General features: G+C 40.0%; 1 protein-coding gene across 4 annotated transcripts in view; it reads right to left on the bottom strand.

The window, feature by feature from the left end:
- Window positions 1-7,033: 7,033 nt before the first annotated feature.
- Window positions 7,034-25,240, bottom strand: part of HIPK1 (homeodomain interacting protein kinase 1) — a gene marked incomplete at its 3' end in the record, with an annotated part of 36,562 nt that continues 18,355 nt past the window's right edge. The window contains exons 3-15 of one of the 4 annotated variants that reach the window (XM_084243097.1): window positions 24,875-24,994; window positions 23,985-24,071; window positions 23,091-23,275; window positions 22,605-22,767; window positions 20,828-21,053; window positions 16,872-16,993; window positions 15,819-15,953; window positions 13,135-13,277; window positions 12,530-12,712; window positions 11,849-12,055; window positions 9,902-10,143; window positions 8,598-8,728; window positions 7,034-7,522 (exon numbers count right to left, since the gene is read on the bottom strand). In XM_084243097.1, coding sequence (XP_084099223.1) covers window positions 7,034-7,522; window positions 8,598-8,728; window positions 9,902-10,143; window positions 11,849-12,055; window positions 12,530-12,712; window positions 13,135-13,277; window positions 15,819-15,953; window positions 16,872-16,993; window positions 20,828-21,053; window positions 22,605-22,767; window positions 23,091-23,275; window positions 23,985-24,071; window positions 24,875-24,994 — 2,433 coding nt within the window. The remainder of the gene's footprint in view (window positions 7,523-8,597; window positions 8,729-9,901; window positions 10,144-11,848; window positions 12,056-12,529; window positions 12,713-13,134; window positions 13,278-15,818; window positions 15,954-16,871; window positions 16,994-20,827; window positions 21,054-22,604; window positions 22,768-23,090; window positions 23,276-23,984; window positions 24,072-24,874; window positions 24,995-25,240) is intronic. The other 3 variants (XM_084243098.1, XM_084243099.1, XM_084243100.1) reach the window with 3 other exon arrangements.

The raw sequence follows: 25,240 nt of genomic DNA, 5'->3' as shown, positions 1-25,240 counted from the left end.
GGCAGCCGGCGGGCGGCACCGGCGTGGATGAGAGCCCTGGGCCTCTTCCACTGGAGCCTGCGGGTTACTCTGGGGGCGGGGTGGGGGCGGTGCGTCCTCTTTCTGGATCTCTGGTCTCTCTCACTACTCTGGAATGCTTTCAGTCTCTTTACAGCCCCCCCTCCCCCTTTCCGCCTGGATTGATCAAACACAGATGGCCCCACTGCAGAGCAGCCAGAAGCCTTAACCACCTCCCGCCTAGGCTGCAGGCTCCCCAGGACAGGGAAGGGCATGGAAACCCAAGGGCAGGCCTTCTAGACGGTCACCCGGGAAAAGGAGTGTCCAGCGCTGATGTCTTAAGAAACTGCCTTCATGAATCCTGCCCTTTCTCAGCAACAACAGCACGGGTTGCTCTCGGCCTTGTTCAGTGGAAGCAGAAAGCAGGGGAGGTGAGGTTTGAAGGGAAGAGGTGGCAAAAGGAGGCCCAGTGGTCAATTTTCATTACTTCTGTAGCTCACTTGCGCCATCTGGTGCTGAGCACTTAGTGTCACGTCCCCTCCGGAGGAAAATTTTCCACCAAGTCAGCCAAACAGATTGGATTTATGGGGATTTTCATCATTAAAACACAGATTTCCCCACAGACGACCCCATTACTTAAAGGACTATCCCGATCTCTCTCTGATTTAGCCTAAAGAAGAGATTATAACTATGATAAAAAAGGAAAAACATCATTGAAAAATGTAGTAAATTGGGCCTCCCCGGTGGCGCAGCGGTTGAGCGCTGGGTTGCGAAGCTGCCCGCGGCCTCTGCAGCGCCGGTTCGATCCCAGGCTGCTCCCCGGCCACCGGAGGAGGGTCCCACATGTCGCGCAGACCTCTCCTGCCGCCCGCTGCTCCCTCTCAGCAGTGTACTTCGGTCCTTCTGCCTGCTCTGCTCTCCGCTCTGACTCTGGTGAATTCTCTCACCCTCCCGAGCTTCTGACTGTACCCAGTGCTTGTATAAATAAATCAATCTTTAAAAAAAAAAAAAAAAGAAAAATGTAGTAAATTAATTCTTAATTACCTGAAGTGAGACTGACAGCAAAATCTTCCTACATGGCTTTCCTTTGCCTGAAAACTTCTTTGAGGTAAGTGGTTTTAGGTAGCATGTTCCCCACCCCACGCAATGGCGGGCAGAGCTGGCAGGCCAGGCAAAGCTATAAACATGGGAGGCAGGTGGGCGCCGGGGGAGGGACATGTGGAGAAGGGTGCTTGCTTCTCAGCTTTGGACTTGCACCTGGGACTGGAGGGACTTGGGGGACACATGGCGGGAGAGGCATGGGGAGGCTGACAGAGGCGGCCTTTATCTTGGTTTGTTCTTTGACTTTGCTTCTTTCATCCCAGACCTGCCTGGGCCCTCTTGTCCCTTTCCTACGGCTCCCAGCCAGGTACCTTAGACTCATGGTGAGCTTTTGGGATTCCGCAGCCTGGTTTTCGGGCCAACGCTGTTTAGGTGGGCATTCACCCAGGAGGGAATGAGTAACTTTGGGTGTTTTGTTGGGAAACTGTTATCCTTTCTTATCTTCTCTTTGTTGACTGACTCTGTTAAAGCTCTTTTACACAATGCTATCAAGCTATTGCCAGCCACTGTGGCCTGAGTTCGATCTCTGGCCAGGGAGCTGACCCACATGGCGCAGTGGGCCTCTCCTGTTGCGCCCGCTGCTCCCCTCAGCAGTGTATTTCAGTCAGTCTGCCTGTTCTGCTCCCCACTCTGTCTCTGGTGAATCCTCTCACACACACACTCTCCCCCACACACACCTCTGGCCTACACCCCTGTTCTAATATGCATAAATAAATCTTAAAAAAAAAAAAAAAGAATATGCCTTGTCTTTCTGCATATGGATGGCCAGATCCCTTTAGGGTGTACAAGTTTGGTCACACACTAACACTTCCAGGTATAGTCTCTTACCAAAAATTGGGGAGTGTTCCACAAGTTCACACTAACTTTATATCCACTTATTTATGGAAAAAAATCTGGAAAATATGTAGCAGCCTAAATCAAAATAAATGTATTCTGACTCCCCTACTAACGGGAGGGAATAAACTACTGATCACTTCCCTTGGTTCAGGAGTCCAAGATGAATTAATAACGGTCACTATAGAGTAGGTAGACTCGGCCTGAAACATATATCCCAAAAAAGTACAAAAAATATATATATAGATAGATAGCATTTATTCAGAGATCTGTGGTGATTAGCTAGATCTCTAACTCTATCAGGAAAAATTTTATTCACTGTAGAATCAAGAAAAATCTGATCAGAAGTGCTCCTCTAAAAAGTACAGCTTCTAACAGTGCAATTTAAAACAAAGCACTTGCTTGTGATTATTTTCATTCTGCTACTTTAGAGATTTGGTGGGAAATACTAAGAAACAAAGTTCAATTAGTCTTTGTTAAAAGTGCCTGGCCTTTCAAACGGCCAGACGCAAACCATCTTAAGTTAGGGCCTTGGGTACTCTCTTCTTGGGAAGTGTTTCCTACCAATCCCTATTCATCTGCGTTCTGGGGTTTATATGAAGAATGACTTTGTATCTGATCTTCTACTGATGGTCAGATGCAATGGATTCAACCACTCCAAATAAGCCATCAGGGGTCACCATCGTACCTTTATAACAGAAGTCAAAAAAAGTCACATGAATCAGAAAATTTACCCATTTTATTGATGCATTGCAATTGCTCTACATTTTACCATATTATGTAGAAAATACTGAAAATACAAGCTACTTTGTAAAACCAAAGACAAACATTGAATCCAAAGATAAACTATGTTTTACACAATGGACCCTTTTCCCGTAAGTTAGTATTAAATTTTAAATATCTATTTCTTTTGTTAAAATGATTATTTTACATACTCCCTAGGTACATCTGCATTACAAACATAGCTCAATAATTCTCAGGAACTGTTTCTAGAGGCTTGTTGTAAAAGGAAGCGCACAACCAGAAAAGGGAGAAAGCAAAAACAAGTTTAAATCGCACACAGTAACTAGCATATCAAATTACATTTAATAAAGTTGGAATTTCATTGCAATATCAAGGATTCAAAGCAGAAATACTAACATTACATATAATGTACATATAATGTACTGCTACATGTAGTGAGATTATTTTTCAAGCTGAATCAAAACCACACATTATATAAAGTTTAGCAACGAACAACCATGTAGACATGCTGCACCATCCATCAGTTTAAAAAAGAAAAAAAGTTAAAATAGGAAGCAGGCTTGGGCCATTCCTGTCACTGAGAGGCAATTTCATTTCCTATCCTAAAACAAACCATCCAGTGGGTTTTTGCATTAATAATGCTGAATAAAAGCACACGTTACTGTGCTTGCCTGGCTAAGGGCGGTCACGCTTAGCGCCTCTAGTGGAGGATGATGGATGGCCAGAATTGCTGGGAATGGAGTTCTTAGTCCTGGGGTTGGTACTTCAGCTGAGTACTGACAGCAGTATCACCTCCTGGGAACTATTAAACCCTACACAGGGCTCCGGTGTCCTGATGAGCCCAGAGTGGTCGTATGGAACCCTTCCCCACGTTCCCTCTCGCCCTGAAGGGGAGAAGCTGGAAATGCAAGTTCTGAGAAGACTTAAAGCCTGAAGCTGGTCTGAGGTCAGGTCACTGTGACCTGGGCCAGCTGCTCACTAAACGTAAAGGGCTTCCCCACCTGGCCACAGCCAGCAATGTTAAGCCCCAGGGATAGACTCTAAAGCCACAAGGAACACACACAACATTTGACAGACAGTAGTTTTTGATCTTGGTAGATCTGAAATGCCAACTGATAGACTAACAGAAGTCAAAAACAGTCACATGAATCAGAAAATTTACTCATTTTATTGACGCACTGCATCAATGAACTCAAATCAATAGACTGGAAAATTTCCAAAATGCTTAAAGTCACACAATGCTAGAAAAGTGACTAGGGAAACAATACAAGCTGTTGATACTGTCTGTTTGCTGTGAAGTTAAGACTCCTATCTTAAATGGGGTCTACTTCATGGATTGGGGGGCAAGTGGAGTGTTTTGGTTTTTTTCCTGCATCTCATTTCTTACAAAAACAAAAAATCTTATCCTTGCAGAGGAAAGATAGGAACAAAAAATATTTCCATTATAAACTAGATCTGCCTTTGAGCAAGAAAATCAGAATGTGCTTGGCAAAAAGGAGACACAAAGATCATCTACGCGACCAGAAAACTAACACCAGTGACAATAACTATACAAACTGCTTGGGTATCTTGCAAACACAAGTCAATATAATGATAAAAATATATATATAGAAAATACCAACATGTTCCTGGTAGGCTGTATTGACTCTCTGCCCCATCTTGGAAGCCCTCACTTCTTACAATGAGGAAACTGCAAATGACTTGACAGCTCCTCGGTGTTCAACCTGGCAGTCTGCTGACCAGTCTCCATGAAATCTCCCATCTCCATCCCGCACCTCCTTGACACCATCTCCACAAAGAACCAGTCCTAGACTTATCCCTCACATGCGTAATTTTCAATTCAGATGGAACACATCTGTATCTTAGGGTTCACCTTCTTGCCCAGAATCTTCGGCGAGCAGGAACATCCCTATCCTAAGTACCCTCTACTTGACCTAGATCTGGCAGAAGTCGAGAGTACAAGGACAATTTCACAGTTTGAAGGGCCCCAAGAATATATAAATTGTTAAAAAGAAAAAAAAAAAAAAAAAAAGAAACCTCAAAAGCCCAATAACTCAACAGGCTTTGGTTCCTTCTTCATAGTCGTCACCGGCTGAGAAACCTTTCTGCGAGTTCCCTGTCACGGCGGCATCACGCAGCTCCTCATGGTATGGGGACAGGGTAAGCAATACAACAGGCTCTTTGGTATGAAAACATCCGTTACATGTTTTTTCAACAAGCAAATATTTTACTAGGAATGTCAACTATTTGCAGGAAGGACTGCCATGTGGGAAAAGTGAAGAAAAAAAAAATCTCATTCTAAAAGTGATTGCACATACTTTTTAAGAAAGAAAGGGAAAAAAAAAAAAAAGGAATATACACTATTGGCTTGACTCCTCCCACCTGCTTCCCGAGTTCTCACAGAGGCAAGGTGGCAGCGCACAGTGAGAGAGCCACGAGGGGAAAAGGCGTCTGTGAGAACTCAGCTGAGATTCCAAAATGGAAAGGGGTAGAGGTGCGATAAAGGAGAAAAGCTGCTGTTTTTATGTTTCAATGTCGGCAGGGAAACTGAGAACAATGCATTTACACAACACCGCTAGCTACTAATCCTGTTTTGATAAATCCCAGTGAACAGCTTAGGGTCCACGGGGGCTTGCTGGTCCATCCTAAGGCAAGCTCACTGTAAACGCTATTAACCACTACGTTATCATATAAGGCACTACAATAAGGGAAGGAGAAAGGGAAGGAAGAGACACACACTGAACAACTCCTCACCAGACACACCTGTGCAAAACAAGTCCTAGGGTCTCCTCTCCTTGCAGGCAATGCCCCTGCTCATTCAGCACTACAGTAATATGCTCTAAGATAACTGCAATTAGTTCACATACATTCCAACACGTATCAGTTCATTTTGGTTTAAATACAATGGAGACATCAATTCCATCTCCGGGGTAACACTGGAGGATCAGATACACACTAAATACACAATTCAAGTGTAATCACTACACATTTGATTACAAATAACATTTTGGGTTAGCAGGAAAAAATTGCTTGTTATAGTTTTCTAATCAATATGTACATATTTAATTATGCAAAATATTAAAACACCACCATTACAAAACTTCTAAAATATTTTAAATTTAGTAATAAATTTTTAAAATATTTTTTTTTGCAGTTCCTACATGCACTTATTGTATAAGTCTTAATAAGAGAGCATTCAATTTGCTGCTGGCATACAAAGGAAGCTACTGTAAAGTATAAAAGCTATTCACAACAACGTTCTTTATCTGGTTTCAGATTCTTTAGCTTTCTCCCAAAATAAATCACATAGAACAGAAGGGAGAGATGAGGCAAATAGAGAGAGGTGTAGTACTGAAAATTCATACTAATCTTTAGACAAAACTCATCAATGCCAGTATCACATAATAGAGAGATTTTGCATATAATAAAACCACCACCACTATACAATAATAACCACCTTAATGGCTTTTCCAATAATAAAATTTAAGTTGAATCAGAGCGAGAAGGACATTTTAAAAAAATAATTTAAAAAGAATGCATGGTGCTTCATTTAAAAGAATACCCAGTGCTTTCACGGTAGTAAGGATTCTCTCACAAGGTTATCAGCAAATGGTGAGCTGCCTTTTGGAACACTATGAGAAACACAGAAGCCACCGAGAGGATCCCAACATTAACAAGAGTAGGATTAAAGCAGTTTTGCAAAAAATAACAACTGTCCACTAAGTATAACATGACATGAAAACAAAACTAAAGTACTGTACGTTTACATGTCCCATAAACAAAAGTCAGATTTTGAGGAGAAATGCCGGATAGTTACACAGAGACTTGTATAAGCTGCTTTAAAAGAGGCAATTAAGTCTAGATTTTTAAACAAGAAAAAAGGAAGGATTTTTCTCTTCTCACTAGAATCAGATTTCTTTCTATCAGCATTTTCCCTCTGACCAGCAATTACAATAAAACAAAGTAAAATGAAGAGGGGCTTCATTTGTTGTGAAAAGCATTTATAGAAATCATGTCAGAGACAAAATATTTTTCAAAGGGTAACTTCGGAACCATTTCTCCTCCTAGGTAACTACAGAAGGTGGGCATCTGAACTCTTCCAAATACTAAAAATGCTGTCACAAAAATAAAGAATTAAAAAATAGGGCGGACTTTGGGAGACTACAATAATGCAGTCAACACCGACACAGGTTCCCCAGAGAAAAAAATCTCCTGCTTCAGAGGGCCCCTGCAGAACAAGTTGCTGGCTAAGGAGTTTCGAGAGAGGGTTAGGGAGGAGCTCATCACAGCCCATTATTAGGAATTCAGGGTCAAGAATAGGCAGCCATGACCCGGCCTCCTCCCTCCTGTTCACCGACTACAAGTAGGAATACTGGCTGATCTTGGTAGGACTCAGTGGGTATCCAGTGTAAATTGCTGAGCCTCGGGAAGACCCGATGTAGGACTGGGTGGCAAACTGGTGTTGGTACTGAGCCGGGGCCACGCTGGCGGAAGTGAGGAGGCTGGGCCCAACACTGACAGGGACCTGGTGCACCAGAGTGCCGGGGTGAGTGGTGTAGGCTGCAGCGTGCCTCGAGGAGCCCTGTGGGGAGAAGAGGTGAGCGATGGAGCTGGTGGAGCCCAGGGCAGCGGCAGAGGTGGGGGCAGCATACGTATACAGGTGAGGCTGGCTCGGCAAGTGGGCAGGGGCCGGGGCCAGGTGTGGGTGCCCCGTCGAGTGCAGGGGGCTGCCATGCTGGAAGGCGTAGGGGGCTTGGGAGAGCGGGGCCACAAACGCCTGCTGCCTGCGGGGGGCAGGGTTGCTGCTTCTCTCCTGCGAGGTTGGAGCTGACGATGACTGCTGGTTCTGGAAGGAGGAAGAAGGGAGTGAGGAAAGGGGATCGCTCTGGTTCTGGGTGCCACAGGCCAAACTGAGAGCTGAGGTTCTAAACTGTACGGCTTCAGGGCTGCCACAGCACAGACTCTCCCGGGCTGGCCATGCTGTCGGAGGTCAGCCATCCATCCCTCTGCCTCTTGGCAGAACAGATCCTAACCCAGCCCAGACAGCAACAGTCTGCTCTCAGGGATGCCAGAGGAAAGGGGGAATCAAGCATTCACCGGGCTCCCCACTCCTTCAAGTGAATAACTGTCGACTCAACTCACCCTATTCTGGCGTCAGTGAATTTGAATTTTTCCTAACCTTTCTTTCTTGTCATTGTTTTCTTTTGTTCTCCTCTAAGTTCTTCATGTCCCTCTTGAAATGTGGAGCCTAAAATACATGCACTAACTCGAACTCACATCTGTACAGGCATGTGCTTTCATGCGTTCTCACTCTCTCACTCACACACGCGCACACAACTGTCACACAGTGTCGCGCCTTCTCACTGCCCGCAGATGTCACACAAGCACGAGAATTTTAGCTGAGGAAAGAGCGAACATAAGCAGAATAGTGGCCCTCCGCACCCCGTCAGAGAATCAGGTGAGAGGGAAAGTCCCAAATCCCACACTCAAGCAGCATCAGGACTAGCGCCAGCTGATGAAGTGGCCAGAAAGCCTTTCACTGTGTCTTTCCCCGAGTAAACAGCGCTAGGCTTGTTATTTATGGCTGGGGAGATAAAGGAGAATCTGGTCTCAAAGTATGTAGTGGCGCAGCACCAGGCACAGACCAAAGCATCCATGGCTCTTTCTAAATTCCAGACATTTATCTTCCAGGAAAGACAAGGGGGTAGGATGGGAAACCCAGAAAAGTCCATCCCGAACACTCCGGAGGGAATGAAGAGACACAGCAGGTGCAGGTAAGACACAGCCACAGAACACCGAATTGCTTAACAGAAAAGGAGTTTACATTTGGCTTTATTCAGCAATCCAGCCAGAAGCAGGGTTCTCCAGAGAGGAGCAATAGTGGGGAGCCCAAACAGAAGGCAGCAGCCCCTCGCGCTTACCTGGCTGAGGTTGAGTGGCTGTGCTGCGCTGGTCCCCCCGCGTTGAGCTCGATACCCTGTGGGGGTGATGCAGCATCCAGACGACTGCCCACTCACTGAGGCCACTGGCTTGGTCTTACTGCTCAAGAGACCTAAAAAAGGGTCAGGATTTAGTGGCTTAGGAGGAGACATCTGCTCAGTATCACTGAACTAACCTCGGGACCCTATCAGGGCAATCCGGCCATATTTGCGTGCAGTTCTCAAGAGTTAGTTTCTTGTTTCCTCAATTACACTTAACACCAGAAGAACAGAAACTGTATCATCTGTTTCTTTTTGGTCTTGCCACAAAGCTCCATAAGGGAGCCTTAAAAGGTTTATTTCAGTAAGTACTACCTACGCTCCCATGATATGCAGCATATTACAGAAATACAAACACAAGCAAGACACAGTCCTTGCCCTAAATGTCTTAAGAAAGAAGGCATAGAAATGACGATGTGAAGTTGAGTAAAATATTGGTAATTGTTGGGACACTGACATGTCAAAGGGTTTGAAGGAAGGCAAGATTGTATCTTGGGCATTCACTGTCTTCAAATAAGAAACTGAAAAGCAGCTACCTACAACCAGACTAGTTTTAAACATTTTACTTCCACCTGTAGTCCCACTAGGAAAACTGGAGTGTTCACTCAGTGCCTCATGGGGCAGCTTAAGTTCTCTGGACCCATCAGGGACAAGCGCTTCTAACAAGGCTGCTCAGCAGCCTGGTGTCAGTTTAGTCTTGTCTGCAATGGGACAGTGTCTACTTCTGAAAAGGAGAACCACTCTGAGGCTTAACACAATACCCTCAAATTATAATCCTGCTATATCTCAGGCAGTAACACAACTCAGGACTAAACAGAAGATGCAGAGAAGCGAGGCAGAGATGGCATGCTCCCTCTGAGCAGCGGGTGGCCCCTGGGAAGCCACTGCCTAGACAAGGACCACACTTCCGGGGCCCCTGGCATTGAGGCCGTGTAACTCGTTTTTACTATTTCCAGGGCTAAAGGGGTTAATAAATGTATGAACCTCCTCCAAACTGTCTTGTCCACTTTCCCCCATCAACAGCCAGTGTATCTGAGAGTACATACTCACTTTTATGTAAAAGCAAATAAGCACAGGAAGATAAACTGATGGCCAAAATCACTTCACATCATAAGAAGTTGATGGCTGAATGAAGTACTTCTGGAGCTGGTTGTCCCACCGGGCTCTACCACAGCGTGGGGGACAACAGCAAATACTAAGCCTACGCAGGTCAAAAGAGGCTTCAGCTCCAGCTATGGAGAACTCACCTGAGGCCTGGGTTGCTACAGTGCAGTCACCAAGCTGAGTTTTCAGTGGAGGCACAATGATGGTGCGGGTGCCAGTGCCATCCCCCACGGCTCTGCCGGGCCCCTCGATAAGGGGCCCACTATTGCCCCGGAGAGCACTCAGGGTATCAGTGGAATATGGGCTGCTCAAAGAAGAGTCAGAGTCTGGAGAATCATTGACAGTGACATAACTGATGACATTAGATCTTGGCTTCAGGCCAGAGCTGAGAAGAAAATACATGAAAAATCAACACCTTTTTAGCCATGTTCCTCCCTTAACAATGATGATGATGATACTAACAGCAGGAGCAAGCTTCTGAGCGCTTGTTATGTAGGAGACACTCTTCTTATATTCTACATACATCCTGTTGAATCCTCACATTTCTATGAAGTACTATCATCCCCATTCTGCAGATGAAGAAACTAAGGTATAGGAAAATCAAAGAACTTGCCCAAAGTCACAAGAGTAGTAAGTGAAGGCAGGATTCAGAACCAAGGCAGAGGACACAGCTCTAACAACCACTCTGTCGTTCCCATGCACATGATTTCAGTAACACTCTGCAAGTACCACTCTTTTCCCTATCACCCTACTGGACTCTGAATGGTTCTATTTAATCAAACTTCTCATTAAATATATAATTTTGAAGTTTCTTTATTAACTGCTCTCCATATTGCTAATTTTTGTTTTTCCTCATTTTTTAGAAGATTCGGTTCTCATCGAACCAATCGGCTGGTTATATCATTTTTGCCACTATGGAAGGCCACTTTTCCTCACTGGAAGGCTTACTGTTTCTCTTCCCCAAATCAGTTCAATGACCACTTTCAAAACTTAGTTTCAAGTCAACTTACCCATTTGTAAATGGTTCTTTTAAATTACTTCATTCTAGAATTTACTTTTCAAGTTCACTTCATTTTTATATGACTGTAAAGTCACTATATTATTTACTTTCATGTGTGAGTCCTACCTCCTCAGGGAAAAGTAGGGTTATTCCCTCTTCTGAATGCCTGACACCAAAAGTTAATGAAGAACACAACACAATAAACCAGGCCCTGAGAGACATTTAAAGAGACAGCTTTTAAATTTTCAACTGCCTTGGGCCTCCCTGGAGGCACAGCGGGTTGAGCGCCATCCTATGAAGCTGTTTTCAGCCTTTGCAGTGCGGGTTTGATCCCGGCTGGGCAGCAAGAATCCCACCTCTCCTGTCTCGCCCGTTGCTCCCCTCAGCAGTGCATTTTAGTCATCTGCCTGTTATGCTCCCTGCTCTGTCTCTGGTGAATCCTCTCACCCTCCTGTGCCTCTGGCCTGTATCCCAGGTCTTGCATAAAAATAAATAAATCTTTAAAATAAATAAATACATTTTCAACTCCCTCTTTGGTAACTGCCCAGTTAAGGACTTGGATTAAGGTAGTGGGATAAGAAAAAATAATCTGTTACTTAAATTCTTAAGCTTTCACACAGCAGAGGGAGAAAAAGAAGGGAGCCCTACTTTAAAGTTTTGCTTCTTCAAAGAGGCTTTTTCAGATTAAGAAAATCACATGAATCTCAAATGATCTCCTATCTACCAACTCATTCCAATGAACTGCTATCCAGATGATCCTGTTATGTATGTTTTCAGAGTCTCTAGTTCCTTATGGCCGGGGCTCTCACACCTGTTGCAGAATGTGCATTCCAAGCCAAAGTAGTCTGACAACTTCATACATACCAGCTATCAAACCTATCTGATTAAACTGCTATGTATAATCCTCTGGAAAACCTGAAAATGCTCAGTTATGGAAACTTGGCGTGCTTGGGATCATCATCCAAAATACCATGCTTCTAAAATTCCTTCCTTGTCTTCCTTCCATAGCCAAAATTGGCAACTTGCCTAATGTCAACAGACTAAGACCAAGGGCAGAGCCAATAAGCCCGGGACCAATGCCCTGTCTTACCTGTTGGGCTTAAACTTGCTGTCCTCTTCCTCATCAGTGTCACTGCGGATAGTGATGACACTCACAGGAGGACTAGGAGTATCTGGAATGATGATTGGCTGATGCGGATCCTGGACAGGGACTAGGGAATTATAAGAAGATGTGGTGCGGAGGGGGCTGCTCCCAACCAGAGAATAGACTTGAGAAGGCAGAACATCCAGAGAGGACCTGTAGGAAGTCACAAGAAAGACTGTTCAGATCTTGGCCCCAAACTCGAATCATTTCCCAGAACCCTCTCCTTTCCAATATGCTCTTTGATTCTTTTTTAACCCAGTCATTAAGCTAATACACTTAACTATAAAAGCTCCAATAAAAAATAAACTAAACATTCTAGCCAGGGTATCCAGCAATAACACCAAAATACAACATAAATTTAATTTCTGTATGCCCTTCACCTTCCCCTGCCCTACCCCGTTAACTTTAAGGTTATAAAGTGGGCAGAGAAATAAAAACATCAGTGTAAAGGAGGCCTGCATTCAGAGTAGCAGCAGAGAGGAGGGATAAATACAATCAGGACACACCTGGTATGCAAACCCTCAATTTGGCTGCTGCCTCATACCAAAAATGTCTTTACCATAACACTCTAAATGCCAGGCTCTCAAACTGGCACAGTTTTATCTATCAGTTCTAACAGAGATTTACTTAGAAGAGACTGGAGCAGACTGCTTGTTCTTCTTTGAAGGGAGGGAACTGGATTGCTGCTGTCTGACAACATGGGCAACACCAACATTCAGCGGCTGAGCAGTGGCCAAAGTCACGTGGTTAGTCAGCAAGGGAGGCTGCTGCATGATCGTGCTGTACTGGTTGCCATGAGAGTGGGCATTTCTGCAGCGGTAGAAAGAAAAAAGAGCAAATGAGCAAAACACTGGGAAATCAAAACCAAGGAAATAATAAAAGCAATTAAAATAACCACATACAGTTGCATTTTATTTTTAAAGTTGGGCACCTGGATTACCAGGTTTTAGTTTTTCACTGTATGCCTTTTAATTGCAGAAGACTTTCCTTAAGTAAATGACTACTTCTGAAGTAAACGATTCCTGATCTTTACAATGGGTCCTAAGCTTTTCCTGTATTCAAAGTTTCTTATAATTCCACCTCTTAGCCTGATATGGACCCTTTTCTAAAAGAATTTCCAAGAGAAATACCTATCTCCTTTATTTTCTTCTCAGTCTGACCAAATCGCCAGGAGCACCTAGTCTAAGGGATCTGCCATACAACTCTCCCACAGAGGAACTCAGGGGACTTGCCTCCAGTCTGTGAGCTGCTGGCCGCTGCCCATGGCCTCTGGAATCACTGCTGCGGGCTGGACAGAGTTGTGCAGAGCTACCCCAGGCAACTGTTGCCAAGTTGAAGGCAGGAGAATTTGCTGAGTTCCTCCAGGCCAAGCCTGCTGTAAAGAAACACACACACAAAAAAAGACCCATACTTGACTCATTCTTGGCTTTTTCTTCTGGTTGTTGTTTTTTTTTTAAGATGAAAGAAAAATTCATATCTTAAAAGAAGTTGCTTGCAGATTGTTAACTTGCAGAGATTAAAAAAGAAAGTTCAGGGGGCTCAAGGTTACAAGTCTTGTAAATAGGGAAAGAGAACACGCTGCTTTATCTTGGCCACCTCCATAACCTGACCACCAGGGTAGTAAAGAAAAGAAGATCCTGGTGTGTTAAGAGTTTCTATTATACTGTAGAGTAAAGGAGTCTGAAAATTCAGAGATAAGCTCTGGTTAAATGGTGTAGTATCATTTTTGTAAAGATTATAAAATACATCCCTTGAAAGAGTTAAGACAGCTCCCTTAAGAAAAAAAGAATTTTTTGAGTGCCAATCAGATAAGACATTAGGTCAATTCAATCCATAAAACTAAAGGGAGCACTGTTCCTTTATAAAAGGGTAGTAACTTGGAAAATGGAGCCAGATGTGAATGACCGAAGGCCAAATCCTCTAGCAAACAAACTTACTCTAACAAGAGAAAACTAACTTCGTTATTTACAGCCAAATGATAAAATTAAAAATAAGGCAATAAGTATGTGATTTATGAGACAGATGCAGACAGCCGTATTTTGTTCGTAGTTACCTAAATATATACAATTTTATATATTTGTAGAAACATACTTCAACAGAAAAACTAATCACAAGAAAATATACCCTTTTTAGTTTTCAACAAGCCAAGATACTTGCAATAGACAGCAACAAATGTTTTCTGTTCTTTTTACAGAAATTCTGGCATTTTCTGAAAAAATGGAAATGGATTTGAAAGCTTCCTTTTTAAACTTGAATTCTACAGAACAATCACCTACAATGCTTGGGTACATATGGTTCTGTTTCTTGAATTTCAAACTGCAAGGCCATCATCAAGACACTGTTTTAAAAATATTTCTGCAAGTAACAGATCCACTTGTTACAAATACGGGTTCCAAACAAGAAGCCTTCAAAGCAGAGAAACTGCAAACGTCTGCTATCATAAGCAGAATTGAAAACAAAACAAAACAAAACAAAAAATAAGAGAAGTATGTTAAGTCACACCATGCGTCTTTCCATAAGCCAACACCTGCACAAGACAAAGCGTGTAGTTTAATACAGAGCAAGAAATAACATTCCAACGTGAAGCAGAAATCTGGCGTTCCAAGCGACGAACTGTTTTGACAGAGGAAGAACAAAAATATGCAAAGCTTAGCAAATGGCTAGTGCAAACTTAAGAGAAGCGGCAAAGGAGAATTGTCAACTAACATTCCAACCTCAAAACTACAGGTGAACAAGTAAAAACCGGGGGTCAGATCAATCGAGTTGGAAATATATATCTGACTCCCCTGCGTTGGGGTCTTATGTTTATGAGATAATTAATCTGGAGGTGACAAAGATTTTCAAACTGAAAACTGAATTATAGTCATGTTGAAAGATGTAGAAATACCAGGACTCAATAGTATCTATTAAGTTTTCTAATCTGATTTTAAATTTTAAATAATGAAATGCTGTATGACCAATAAATAATTCTAACTGACCCCCCCCAAAGAACTAAAACATACCCAAAAATCACTCTTAAAAGTCTAAATCCTTAAATACACCTGGAAGTCCTGTCTGTCTGTCCTGTCTTCAAGCCCCATACTGATACACTTGCTTCTGTACTTAATAACTTTTTGTAACAAAGTTATTATATTTGCATGGTTTTTCTGTATTATTTTCACCTTTATATACAGAGCTATTTGTAAAGCAAGTAATTTCTCCATAAACCCCTAAAAAATGAGTTCACCTTTAATTTCAATCAACAAATGAAATACAGTCTAAAAGCATTTTAAAGGGAGTATCTTCACATGAAAGATAGAAGGTACCACCAATCATGTGTGGTAGAGTTACCTTCACGCATCAATAGAAGGAAAGTTATTATCAACTCACACAGCAATAAATTAAGAGCATCTTAAACATTTCCACAGGCACAAGTTTTAGAAGCTTAAAAGAGCAAATAATGAGGAAGCTAACTTGCCAAGGAGTTCAAATTTTGGCCATCGGAGTATCTGGAGCAGAGCCAAACCAAAGGCCATTTCCTTCATTCAAGAATCAGAGGGTAAGAGATAGGGCAGAAAACAGATAACAGTGTTGAGGCTCTTCTGAAGCTACCCCAAGAGCCTTCACCACACTAAGCTGGCAAGAAGAACCAAGGGTTCTGGCTCCTTACAGGGCCACACTGAACATCAGAATCAAACAGTGCTTCAGCAGATGTTGGGGAGGAAAACAATGAGACATTAAAGATGTAGCAAGAACACAGCCACAAGATGGCACATGCTTCCATGCCCTCTGCAAAAACTAAGTTAAAAGGTTTTTTTTTTTTTTTGAAAAAATGAGAAACCCAGAATAAAACAGAACAAAAACAAACAGGGAACAAATAAAAAAGAAAGAAACCAAAGAAACTCCGTTAGTAACACAATCAAGTGAGGGGAATTACCAGTACAGCGGCAGTCTGTTCAACCAGCGCCGGCCGGCCGGCTGCGCAGCTCAGAGTAAAGGGCACCGCATACTGCGGTGTGATGGTGGCTACTTGAGGGTGGAGAGTTGCTACCATTAGTGGTGTACAGCTTCCCTGAAATGTAGATTAGGCAGGTGAGTGAAACAAACACGGAGGCAGGTTATTTGGATTCAGAAGGGTTCTCATTCCCCCCAAGTTAATGCCAAAAATAAACAATAATTTCTTATCACCTAAAACACATGTATCAAACACGACTTTTCCTGTCAATTCTGCACAGCACTGGCCCACTATGTCAAATGCCAAGGGCCTAAAGCAAAATGTCAATAGTATAGAAATCCTTCTTGGGCCAGATTCAGAGGATCAATTCCATAAAACTTGGTTAACAAAGCATGTATTGAGGATTCCACTTCTTCCTACTCACAAAGTAAGGGTTTTGCATTTCAGAATTTTCTAGGCATCATGGTCCACAAACATTTACTACAGAATTGAAAATTTATTTATTGTTCCTATATTTTTTGAATTCCTTTACCATCTTAGTTGCAAACATGGCAATTAAAAAGCTTTAAGCTTTCTACAGCTTGGTTAAGCACAAGGAATAAGGCAATGTTACACTTGAAGAGGCACCTGTTGTGATCTGGCTTCTCAACCATGAATGAAATTCTGAAAAAGTGAACAATGGGGACACTAAGGAAACAAAGGGGGATCTTTTACTTTAGAATCAAAATGTTGTTGTTTGTGTACCATATCTTTAAGGGCGCCAAGATAAAAAATGAAATTCATCCCACAAAATTTGAGAAAATTTACTCAGAAAACAATTTCTCAACATGTAAATAATTTATCCCTCAAGTCTAGGGAAGAACTGGCAGTTGGGAATGAATACATCATTCCACAAAAACATTTCATTTTTAGTCCACTGAATCATAACCAAGAAAGATCTTATAGGCAAAGCAAATACCACTTTCCAGGACAAAATAATCTGATTCTCAATAGTGCTTCGACACTACTGAGCACCCAAGTTGCTCTGGCTTTTACCTGGGTGAGAACTCCTGACTGTATCTGTAGTGGCTGAGCAGCTGGTGCCTGAGGTACAATTGGCACAGCATTATCCATCCTCACAGGGAATCCAGAATGCTTTGTTGTTGCTTGTAATCCAGCTGCAGAAAATAACATCTCAGTTAAACTGTTTTGCTAGGTCTGGGAGGTTTTTGATGTTTCTAGCTTTTCTATTCAAATAACCCACCACTTAGGTTTTAGTTCTAAACAATTAAGGCAAAGGAGTTGCACAGAAGGCTGGAAGTTAAAAAAAAGGAGACTTGAGTTCTTTCAGATTAGATTAACAGAGATGTCTGATATGGGGGGGAAGTTTAAAAGGATTTTAAATTTTCTATATCCTACAAAACTTAAAACACAACACACATCCTGTTTCCATTAACAGTGTAGGTCAAATCAAGGGGAAAAAAAACCTTAAGTGGTTTTTAAATGTAATATATTACAAGCAAAGACTTTAAAAAAATAAATAAATAAAAGCAAAGACTTGAATATAACTTTTGGATAATTAGGTAAGAAAAATTATGAAAAGCTCAATTTACCATTTAAGTTATCTTATGATCAAAATATTTTAGAGGATGTTTTATCCCACACTTCAAAAAACATAACCTAGTTCATAAATTAGTCATACATTTTATCTTTAACCAGCATGTGAATAAATTATGCCTAGAATAAAAAAATTGAAAGGCAGATATTTTGGTTTACAAAAACTTTTTTCTTATTTTAGAAATCTGTTCTTATTATTGACAGCTTTCTAAAAAGCTCTTGTGTAGCTAATGAAGATATAAGAAAAAGCAAGAGCTTTTGTTGCTTTTAAAATGTGACTATGTTTCCTTTACCTCATATTTAATACAATAAGCTCTGTGCACAAATGCTGAGTAAATATTCCCTATAAATAGGAACATCACATTTTGGAGAAAAAAGAGGCTTCAAGATATTTCTCCATTTTGCCAAGACTGGAGAAGACAGTTTTCAAAGTTTTCTTTGAAGTCTACAGTATCAAACTTTAAGTGTAGAGAATTTAAGTTTCTATTCTGTCTCTAATTCACTAATGTCTACAGCTTTTTAAAGAGAGAATACATTTTAATAAGAATATTCTTCTAGTGACATTTTCTAAACTATTACCAAATAATTTTCCTCAATATTACTGCTCAAGTATCAACCATAATTCATTTTGTTTTGTTTTTAGCAAGTTAACCTTCTAAGTTTCCATTTCAGCAAATGACTACTTAAATAGCAAGTTGTCATATTGGTAAACACAATCCAGAAATTAAGAGAAATTAGTAAAGTAAGAGAAAGTAAGAGAAATTAGTAAAATCAGAATTAAAGCACACAAAAATGCATTTTTTAAGAAGTGCTACTAACATAAAAGGAACAATCCAGATACCCAGACCAAAAAAAAAAAAAAAAAAAGCCAGTCATTCTTCCTAAGGCAATGCTATCTAATAAGGAAACTAAGCAACATTAAAATTCTTGTCTCTATTCCCAGAATACATTACCAAACAATGTTATTGTAACAACTTCCCACAAACTGTTAGGAACTGAGAAGGCAAAATTTAGGAAGAAATGTTCACTGTAAAGACTCATCTGTGGGTCTCAAAGTGATGAAGTAGCAGGGTACAAAATTACAGAACCAAAGTTAACACTGAGCAAAATATATGTCTGCTTTGGTCAAGTGGAATAGTATGGAAAATAGATGTTTATAGTATGGACCTACAAATGTCACTCTAAATAAGTATTAGATTGATGTAGTAATTTAGGCTAAGCCACAGCAGTCAAGCTAGTTTAAAATTAGCTTCTTCGGGAAACCACAAGTGAAACAAAGAATTAACCAAAGGTAACACTTTTAAAAGGTTCTCCCTGAAGCCTGAAGGATCAGTTTTGCTTTTATTTGTTTTGGTTTTTATTTTTGTTGAACACAGCCTTTCAAATGAAGAACCATGGAACTATGGAAAGAAAAGTAAAACTGTCTAACTGATGAGGGTCTATCTTCTTTTAAGAGCAGGTGGTAAAAGAAAGCAGGCAACCTGGCATAGAGGCCTATTGGGCAAAAACCAGCAAATGGATGTGGCTGGCAAATCAATTTACAATTCTTCACAGCTATTTGAGTTTAGATACCAAGGGGTGGTAGAGAATAATACCTCCCCCCAAGGAAGGACACAAGGTATGAACCCCACTGCCTGGGTTCAAATTATGGTTCTACCTCTAACTAGTTATAGACTTTGAACAAAGGAGGAAATAGTAATCAATTTTCTCATTTAAAAATTGAGGATAATCACATTACTCACTTCCTAGGGCTGTCTGTCAGGATGAATTAATATATGTAAAGGCACCTGAAACATTATCTGGCATATAGTAACACATACCAGCTAACATCATTGTCACGACCTTAACTTAAAAAATTCCTTTCATTTGGAGATTTTTAAATTTGCTCTAACTAGCTACTTGGGTTTTATTTATACTTCCCAGATAGGAAAAAAATTTCCAAAACTTATAGCTACCTAATTATACCAAAAGAGGTTATGCCACTTTCCCTCTCTACCTCTTCAGTTTAAATTTTTTTGGGTTTTTTTTTGTTTTTTTTTTAAAGGAAATCAAAAGTACTGCCTCATCTCTGAAGTGTCATCTGAGAAGTGGCAGAAAATTTTAGATCTGAAAGTTACTTCAATGAAATTTGGAAAAGGTTATCCACTTTGGAAAAAGTGAGGGGAAGCAGGTGACTAGTTTGCTAAGAAGTTCAGTATAAGAATCATTCTATATATGCTAACCCAAAGTATAGAATTTACTACTATGAAGCATACGCAGAAAATAATTGGTAAGTTAGGCTAAATGCACATTTACAGGTTTTGAATCTGCTCCTCCGCTCTCCCTGTGGTTTCTCCCTGGTTTACATGGCTATCGCTCTCCTGTCCTCCCGGTAATTTCTCAGTCTCCCCTATCCCCTCTTTTCCTTCTGCTTGCTCCGACTCTGTCAGAAACCAAACAAACAAAAGAGTCACAGTCAATTAGTAACTGAAGTAAAAAAAAAGACAAAAATGCTACCTGCTTCCATGTAAAGTGTGATGAGAAGCCTGAATCCTGGTTTATTCCCAAAGGATTCTGACTCTGACTTTCTATTGAGAAAGTCAAGTGTGTTGCCAGGAAATATCCTTAAAATAGTTAACCTTTTAAATGGCTCATCAGATCAATAAGCACACATTCCCCATGTTTCAGAAAAAAAGTAACCAGATAGACTGGATTACAGAAGGAGAAAATGAGGATGGATGGGAATGTGAAAATTAAAATCTTATTGCAACACAAGGGGTAAGAGCCTCCTCCTTCAGCCATTCTGTTCCTCTGTAGAGAGTTGTTTGCAGGAACAAAGTGATTCATAAGCTGAAGCAGATAATCTTAATGCCTTCCCCATGTAAGTACCTCAGCTTGGAGAATTTTTCAGTTCAATAAAAAATTATCTTTATTTCTTAAGAGCTTAACTTAAGAGTAACATAAGGGATTTCCACATTCTTAACATGATTCCTATATTTTAAAATAAAATTTAACTTTCATTTGGAATGCTGATTTTATTTTACAATGGAATGATATAGGAAATAAGATAAATAATCTTAGAGAAAATATGAGATTGGTCTGAGGTCTCAGTAAGAAAACTGCTATCAGGCAATTGAGTTAATAAAACATTACCTGAATTAGAGATAGCATCATAATTAGACAGTCAATGTAAAGTACAAATTTTAATAAGTTTTAAAAATTTTAATTATTAAAAATTTTAAATAATTATAAAATATTTTGTAATTCATAAAAAGTTATAATTTTAAAATTTTATAAAATAAAAATTTAACTTCAGTTATCTTCATAATGAGAGCCAGTGTTTAAATGTCAAAGATCAAAACTAAACAACTAGGTATCTAATAAGTACTATATGACACAGGAGTTTCCCCACTTACTTTGAAAAGCAGGTGGGCACACTATAAATGTTTGTTGGAATGGATCTGTCTGAGTGCAAATCTGGGTGGTTCCAGGCTGTAAGGAAACACTCTGCTGGGCCACTCCAGGAACTGGTGCTGCAGATGATGGGTACAAAGCTGACTGGTAGTTAAGCAGTGAGACGTCTGAATTAGCCAGAGAAAGAGTAGCAGCTGCTGCGGTAGAACTGGAAGCTAGAACACTGGCCTAAAAACAAAAAGATGACAGTTGAATAGTGGCATAAAGTGAAGATTATAGCAGTGTTTCACGTAACCTATCCAGAAAAACTTAAAAACATTTAAAAATGTCATGTTAACTGTCTATGAAAAAATGAAAAGTAGTCCTGTACTGCTTGATGCTATCTAAACCTCTACATCTCTTGAGCAAAATTACTGGGTGTGAGATCCTACCAAATCTCACATATTCTTTCATTTAAAAAGCAGAGCTTGCTAAGAAAATAAAAAGATTACATCTTCAGAAAACTACTTAAATCAAACTATATCTGTTTAGCAAACAAATGCAAAACAACTTTTAAGGTAAGTTACTGGAAATACCAAGCAAACTCATAGAGTACTGTTGGTTGGGGATGGAGGTGAGGAGGAGAATGGGTGTAGAAACTTCAAGTTATAAGATGAGTAAGATTCTGGGAACCCAATGTACAACACAGAAGAAAATTAATTGGAAACACCCTTCAAGACATATTAACAGAGAGATATTTGGCTAAAGTGTGTGTGTGTGTGTGTGTGTGTGTGTGTGTGTCTGTGCGCGCGCGTGTGTGTGTGTGCGCGCGTGTGAGAGAGTACATATATCTTGCATATTGAGAAATACATGCTTATATCTTGACATTGGTACAAATTCTCAATAGGCAAGAAAACTGACATCAGGTAGTTCAAAGAAGAGAAAACATTTTTTTTAATTTATATATATTTTACATCATTCACCTATTTTATATATTTCACCTATAAGTGAAACCATTCAATATTTTTCTTTTTCCTTCTGGCTTATTTCAGTAAGCATATATCTCTTCCAGCTCCATCCATATTGGTGTGAATGGCATGAATTTATCATTTTTGATTGTGGGTAATATTCCATTGTGTATATATGCCATGTTTTCATAAAGAAGAAAATATTAATTGAACTTCTATAATGCATTGGGTAGTACCATAACTAGATAAACAACTAATGCTAAAAAAGGCAAATTTGGGCCTCCCTGGTGGCATGGGCGGTTGAACGCCACACTGTGAAGCTGTCTGCAGTCTCTGCAGTGCGGGTTTGATCCCGGCTGGCAGGGGAGAATCCCACATGGCGCGGCAGACCTCTTCTATCTCGCTTGCTGCTCCCCTCAGCAGTGTGTTTCGGTAGTCTGCCTGTTCTGTTCCCCACTCTGTCTCTGGTGAATCCTCTCACCCTTCTGCACATATGGCATGTACCCGGTTCTTGTATAAATAAATAAATCTTTAAAAAATTAAAGTAAAAAAGGTAAATTTGACTAACCAGTAACTAGTACAACAGTCTGTTCCATTTATTTTACTATGTTAAGACTGTGAGGGCACGGATTAGGCCTTTGTATTTAATCTTTGTCAGTGTGTGGCTGATAGGCATTATCACTCTAGCCTGTCTTCCATCACTCTGTCAAGTGGAAAATTCTTATGAAGCAACAAGACCACCAAAGCAAAGCCTGGTTTCTTTAGCTCAACATGCATTCTTCCTAGTTTCTATCCCAATAAGTTTAAGATTCCAAAATCATTTACTAAATACCTGATTGTGCACTGTATTGAGTTGGTTGCTGAAGCTCATGGTTAGATTTGTGCTTGTATTTGGGGCAACATGGGTAGTGAAGGGACTCTTGATCTGACTCACTGTATCATACATGTGCACCCTGCGCTTGCAGATCTCCATGTTCTGGAAACAAGACTTAACACTGGAAAAAAAGAGATTAAAAGTTCACTGAAATGCATGCTGAGAATTAAACAGACAGCAAATAACACAAGATTACTAGAGACCAATGTTCCATTTTCCTCTGAGTACTCTGAGTAAAATGAATCAAGAGTTTTTATAACCATAAAGAGGAAAAATACACATTTAATTTTTAATCTCATGATTTTTCAATGACAAAGGAAAGTACCAGCCAAATATACAAGCACCAACGCTGCTGCTCACATGACAGTTTCATTTAACTACAGGCTGGTGACTCAACAGAGAACCACATCATGGCAAAAGAGCCCCAGAGACCACAGTACTCACTGATTGCTATGCGGAAAGTCCAGAAGGTGAGTCATTGTCACAAATTGATGATTAAGAGTTTTCAGAGGAGTGATTCTTTTATCTGCATCAATAGTTAGCATTTTTTTTAATAGGTCAATGTATTCCCTTCGATCCGCCTTCTCTGCCAACATGTCTGTTCCCTCTAAGTCTGTAGACATATTCACCTGTGAAGGAAATTTTAGAAATATTATACTTCATCCTTAACCTCTAATGCTGGCACTAAGTATCTGACTTCTCTCCAAATTACCTATCTATCTACCTACCTACTTACCTATCTACCTATACTTACACATATATATATAGACACATATACACATAGTGCTCAAGAGAAAAATCTGAGACAATTCTAATACAGGATAATCATTTTCACAGGTAAGCCCTTACATTAATTAAAATCTGCAAATTGGTAGAGGTTTTTTTTTTAAAAAAATAAAGCTAAATAAATTCTTTTCATTTAAAATTTGAATCAAGCAAGTTAAGCAAAAGTGACTACTATTATGTAATTTTAAGTTTCCGTTGTTGAAAAGATTAAATGACATAAATGTAAAGTGTTTAAACCAGTTTTGAACATAAACGCCCAAATGCTAGCACTTATGAAATATTTATTTAGTAGAGAAAATAGATAAAGAAACCTTCATAAACAATATTTCAAAATGCTAACATATAAGACCAGTTAAAAGGGAGAAATATTCTACAAGTATCCTTCTCTAAGATTTAAATCAATGACTGATTATTAATGCATTTTCTGTAAAAAAAATGAAAACACATATCAGGCAAAAACAAATTGAATCTATCTTTAATAGAACCAACAGAAGGTGTCTCTTATTAAAGAAACCGATAAATCTGTGGATTTCTGAAGCTTTCTATACTCACCTGAGCCATGTCATCTAAACAATTAAAAATGTACTTCCGAGCTTCTTTTGATTTGATTCCAGTCTCCAGTTCATGTTCTTCAGGTGTCTATAAAATATACATTTTTAAAATTTCACTGTATGCTCTTTTCACATTTTGTTCTAAATTAAAGCCAGAATACAAAGAAACCAGTGTTGTCACCTTGCCAACCAGAGATGGCAAAGTGTAAGTAATTTACAACCAGAAAATCTGGTGGAGAGATGTCACTTGCTGCTGTCTGGCCATCCCTTCAACAGCTTTAAATAAACATGCAAAAAGTGATGTCTCATAGATCCTGAAGAATGTCATGTAAGAAGGGACCCTGCCAATTTTCTCTCAAAGTCACTTTCAAATGAAATGATATTTCCAGTGCTGACTATTCAACCGGCTCAGAGGCAGAGTGACAGGGTTAGTCAAATAACTCAGATTCTCAAGTTAAAAGAGTTGGCTCGGAAGTAAAAGGTAAATATTTGATTCAAGAAAATATATAAAGCCTTTTATGTGGGCAGTTAGAAAATTACATTGTCTTGTCATAATTATTAAGAATTCTCTACAAGGTAGTCATTGCTAAATCATTTGGTTCTTCCTAACACTTTAACTACAGTGCACATTACTCTCTATACCCTTTCTAGGATGCTGATTAAAACATAAAATAATCTCAGTCAAATGACTGACATTTAATGTTTTGTTTAACTAAGGGTAAGGCCAAAATGGGTACAATGAAATAATTTTTCAAAGGATTTACTCCCGCAAATATACACCTCCCTTCCCTACTTTTCCCTCCTCTAATTCCAGAATTTAATAACTAAATTTTGAATTCAAAGTTAGGAGTGAAGAGTATAGGGATGGGTAGCATCACAGGGGAGACAGACCTTCAGTCGCCACAGCGGATAACCCAAATTAGGATCTCTGTTGAAAAACCTGGTTGTTTTTGTCCCAGCACTGAGAAGATATTCAGCTGGCAGGCCTTGTGTTTGTGAAATGTAACGAATCTGAAACATCAAAACCATCAAAACATTGATTTAAAGAGCGAAATTATTAAAAACTTTTAAGGTATTATTAGATCTACGCAAAAATGCTACTGCAAAGAATTAACTCTTTGATCAATACAACTGAAATTAACCTGTAAATATATACATATGCTAACCCACTCATAGTTAATCCCCAAATATTTATTCAGTGACTTCTTTGTTACTATGTCAGTTATTTATAAGGAAAATTCAATTTGAAAAATTTGT

The sequence above is a fragment of the Talpa europaea genome (assembly GCF_964194135.1).
Source record: "Talpa europaea genome assembly, chromosome: 9".
Lineage (NCBI taxonomy): Eukaryota > Metazoa > Chordata > Mammalia > Eulipotyphla > Talpidae > Talpa > Talpa europaea.
The sequence above is the reverse complement of the archived record's forward strand: the minus strand, read 5'-3'. Positions and strand labels throughout refer to the sequence as shown.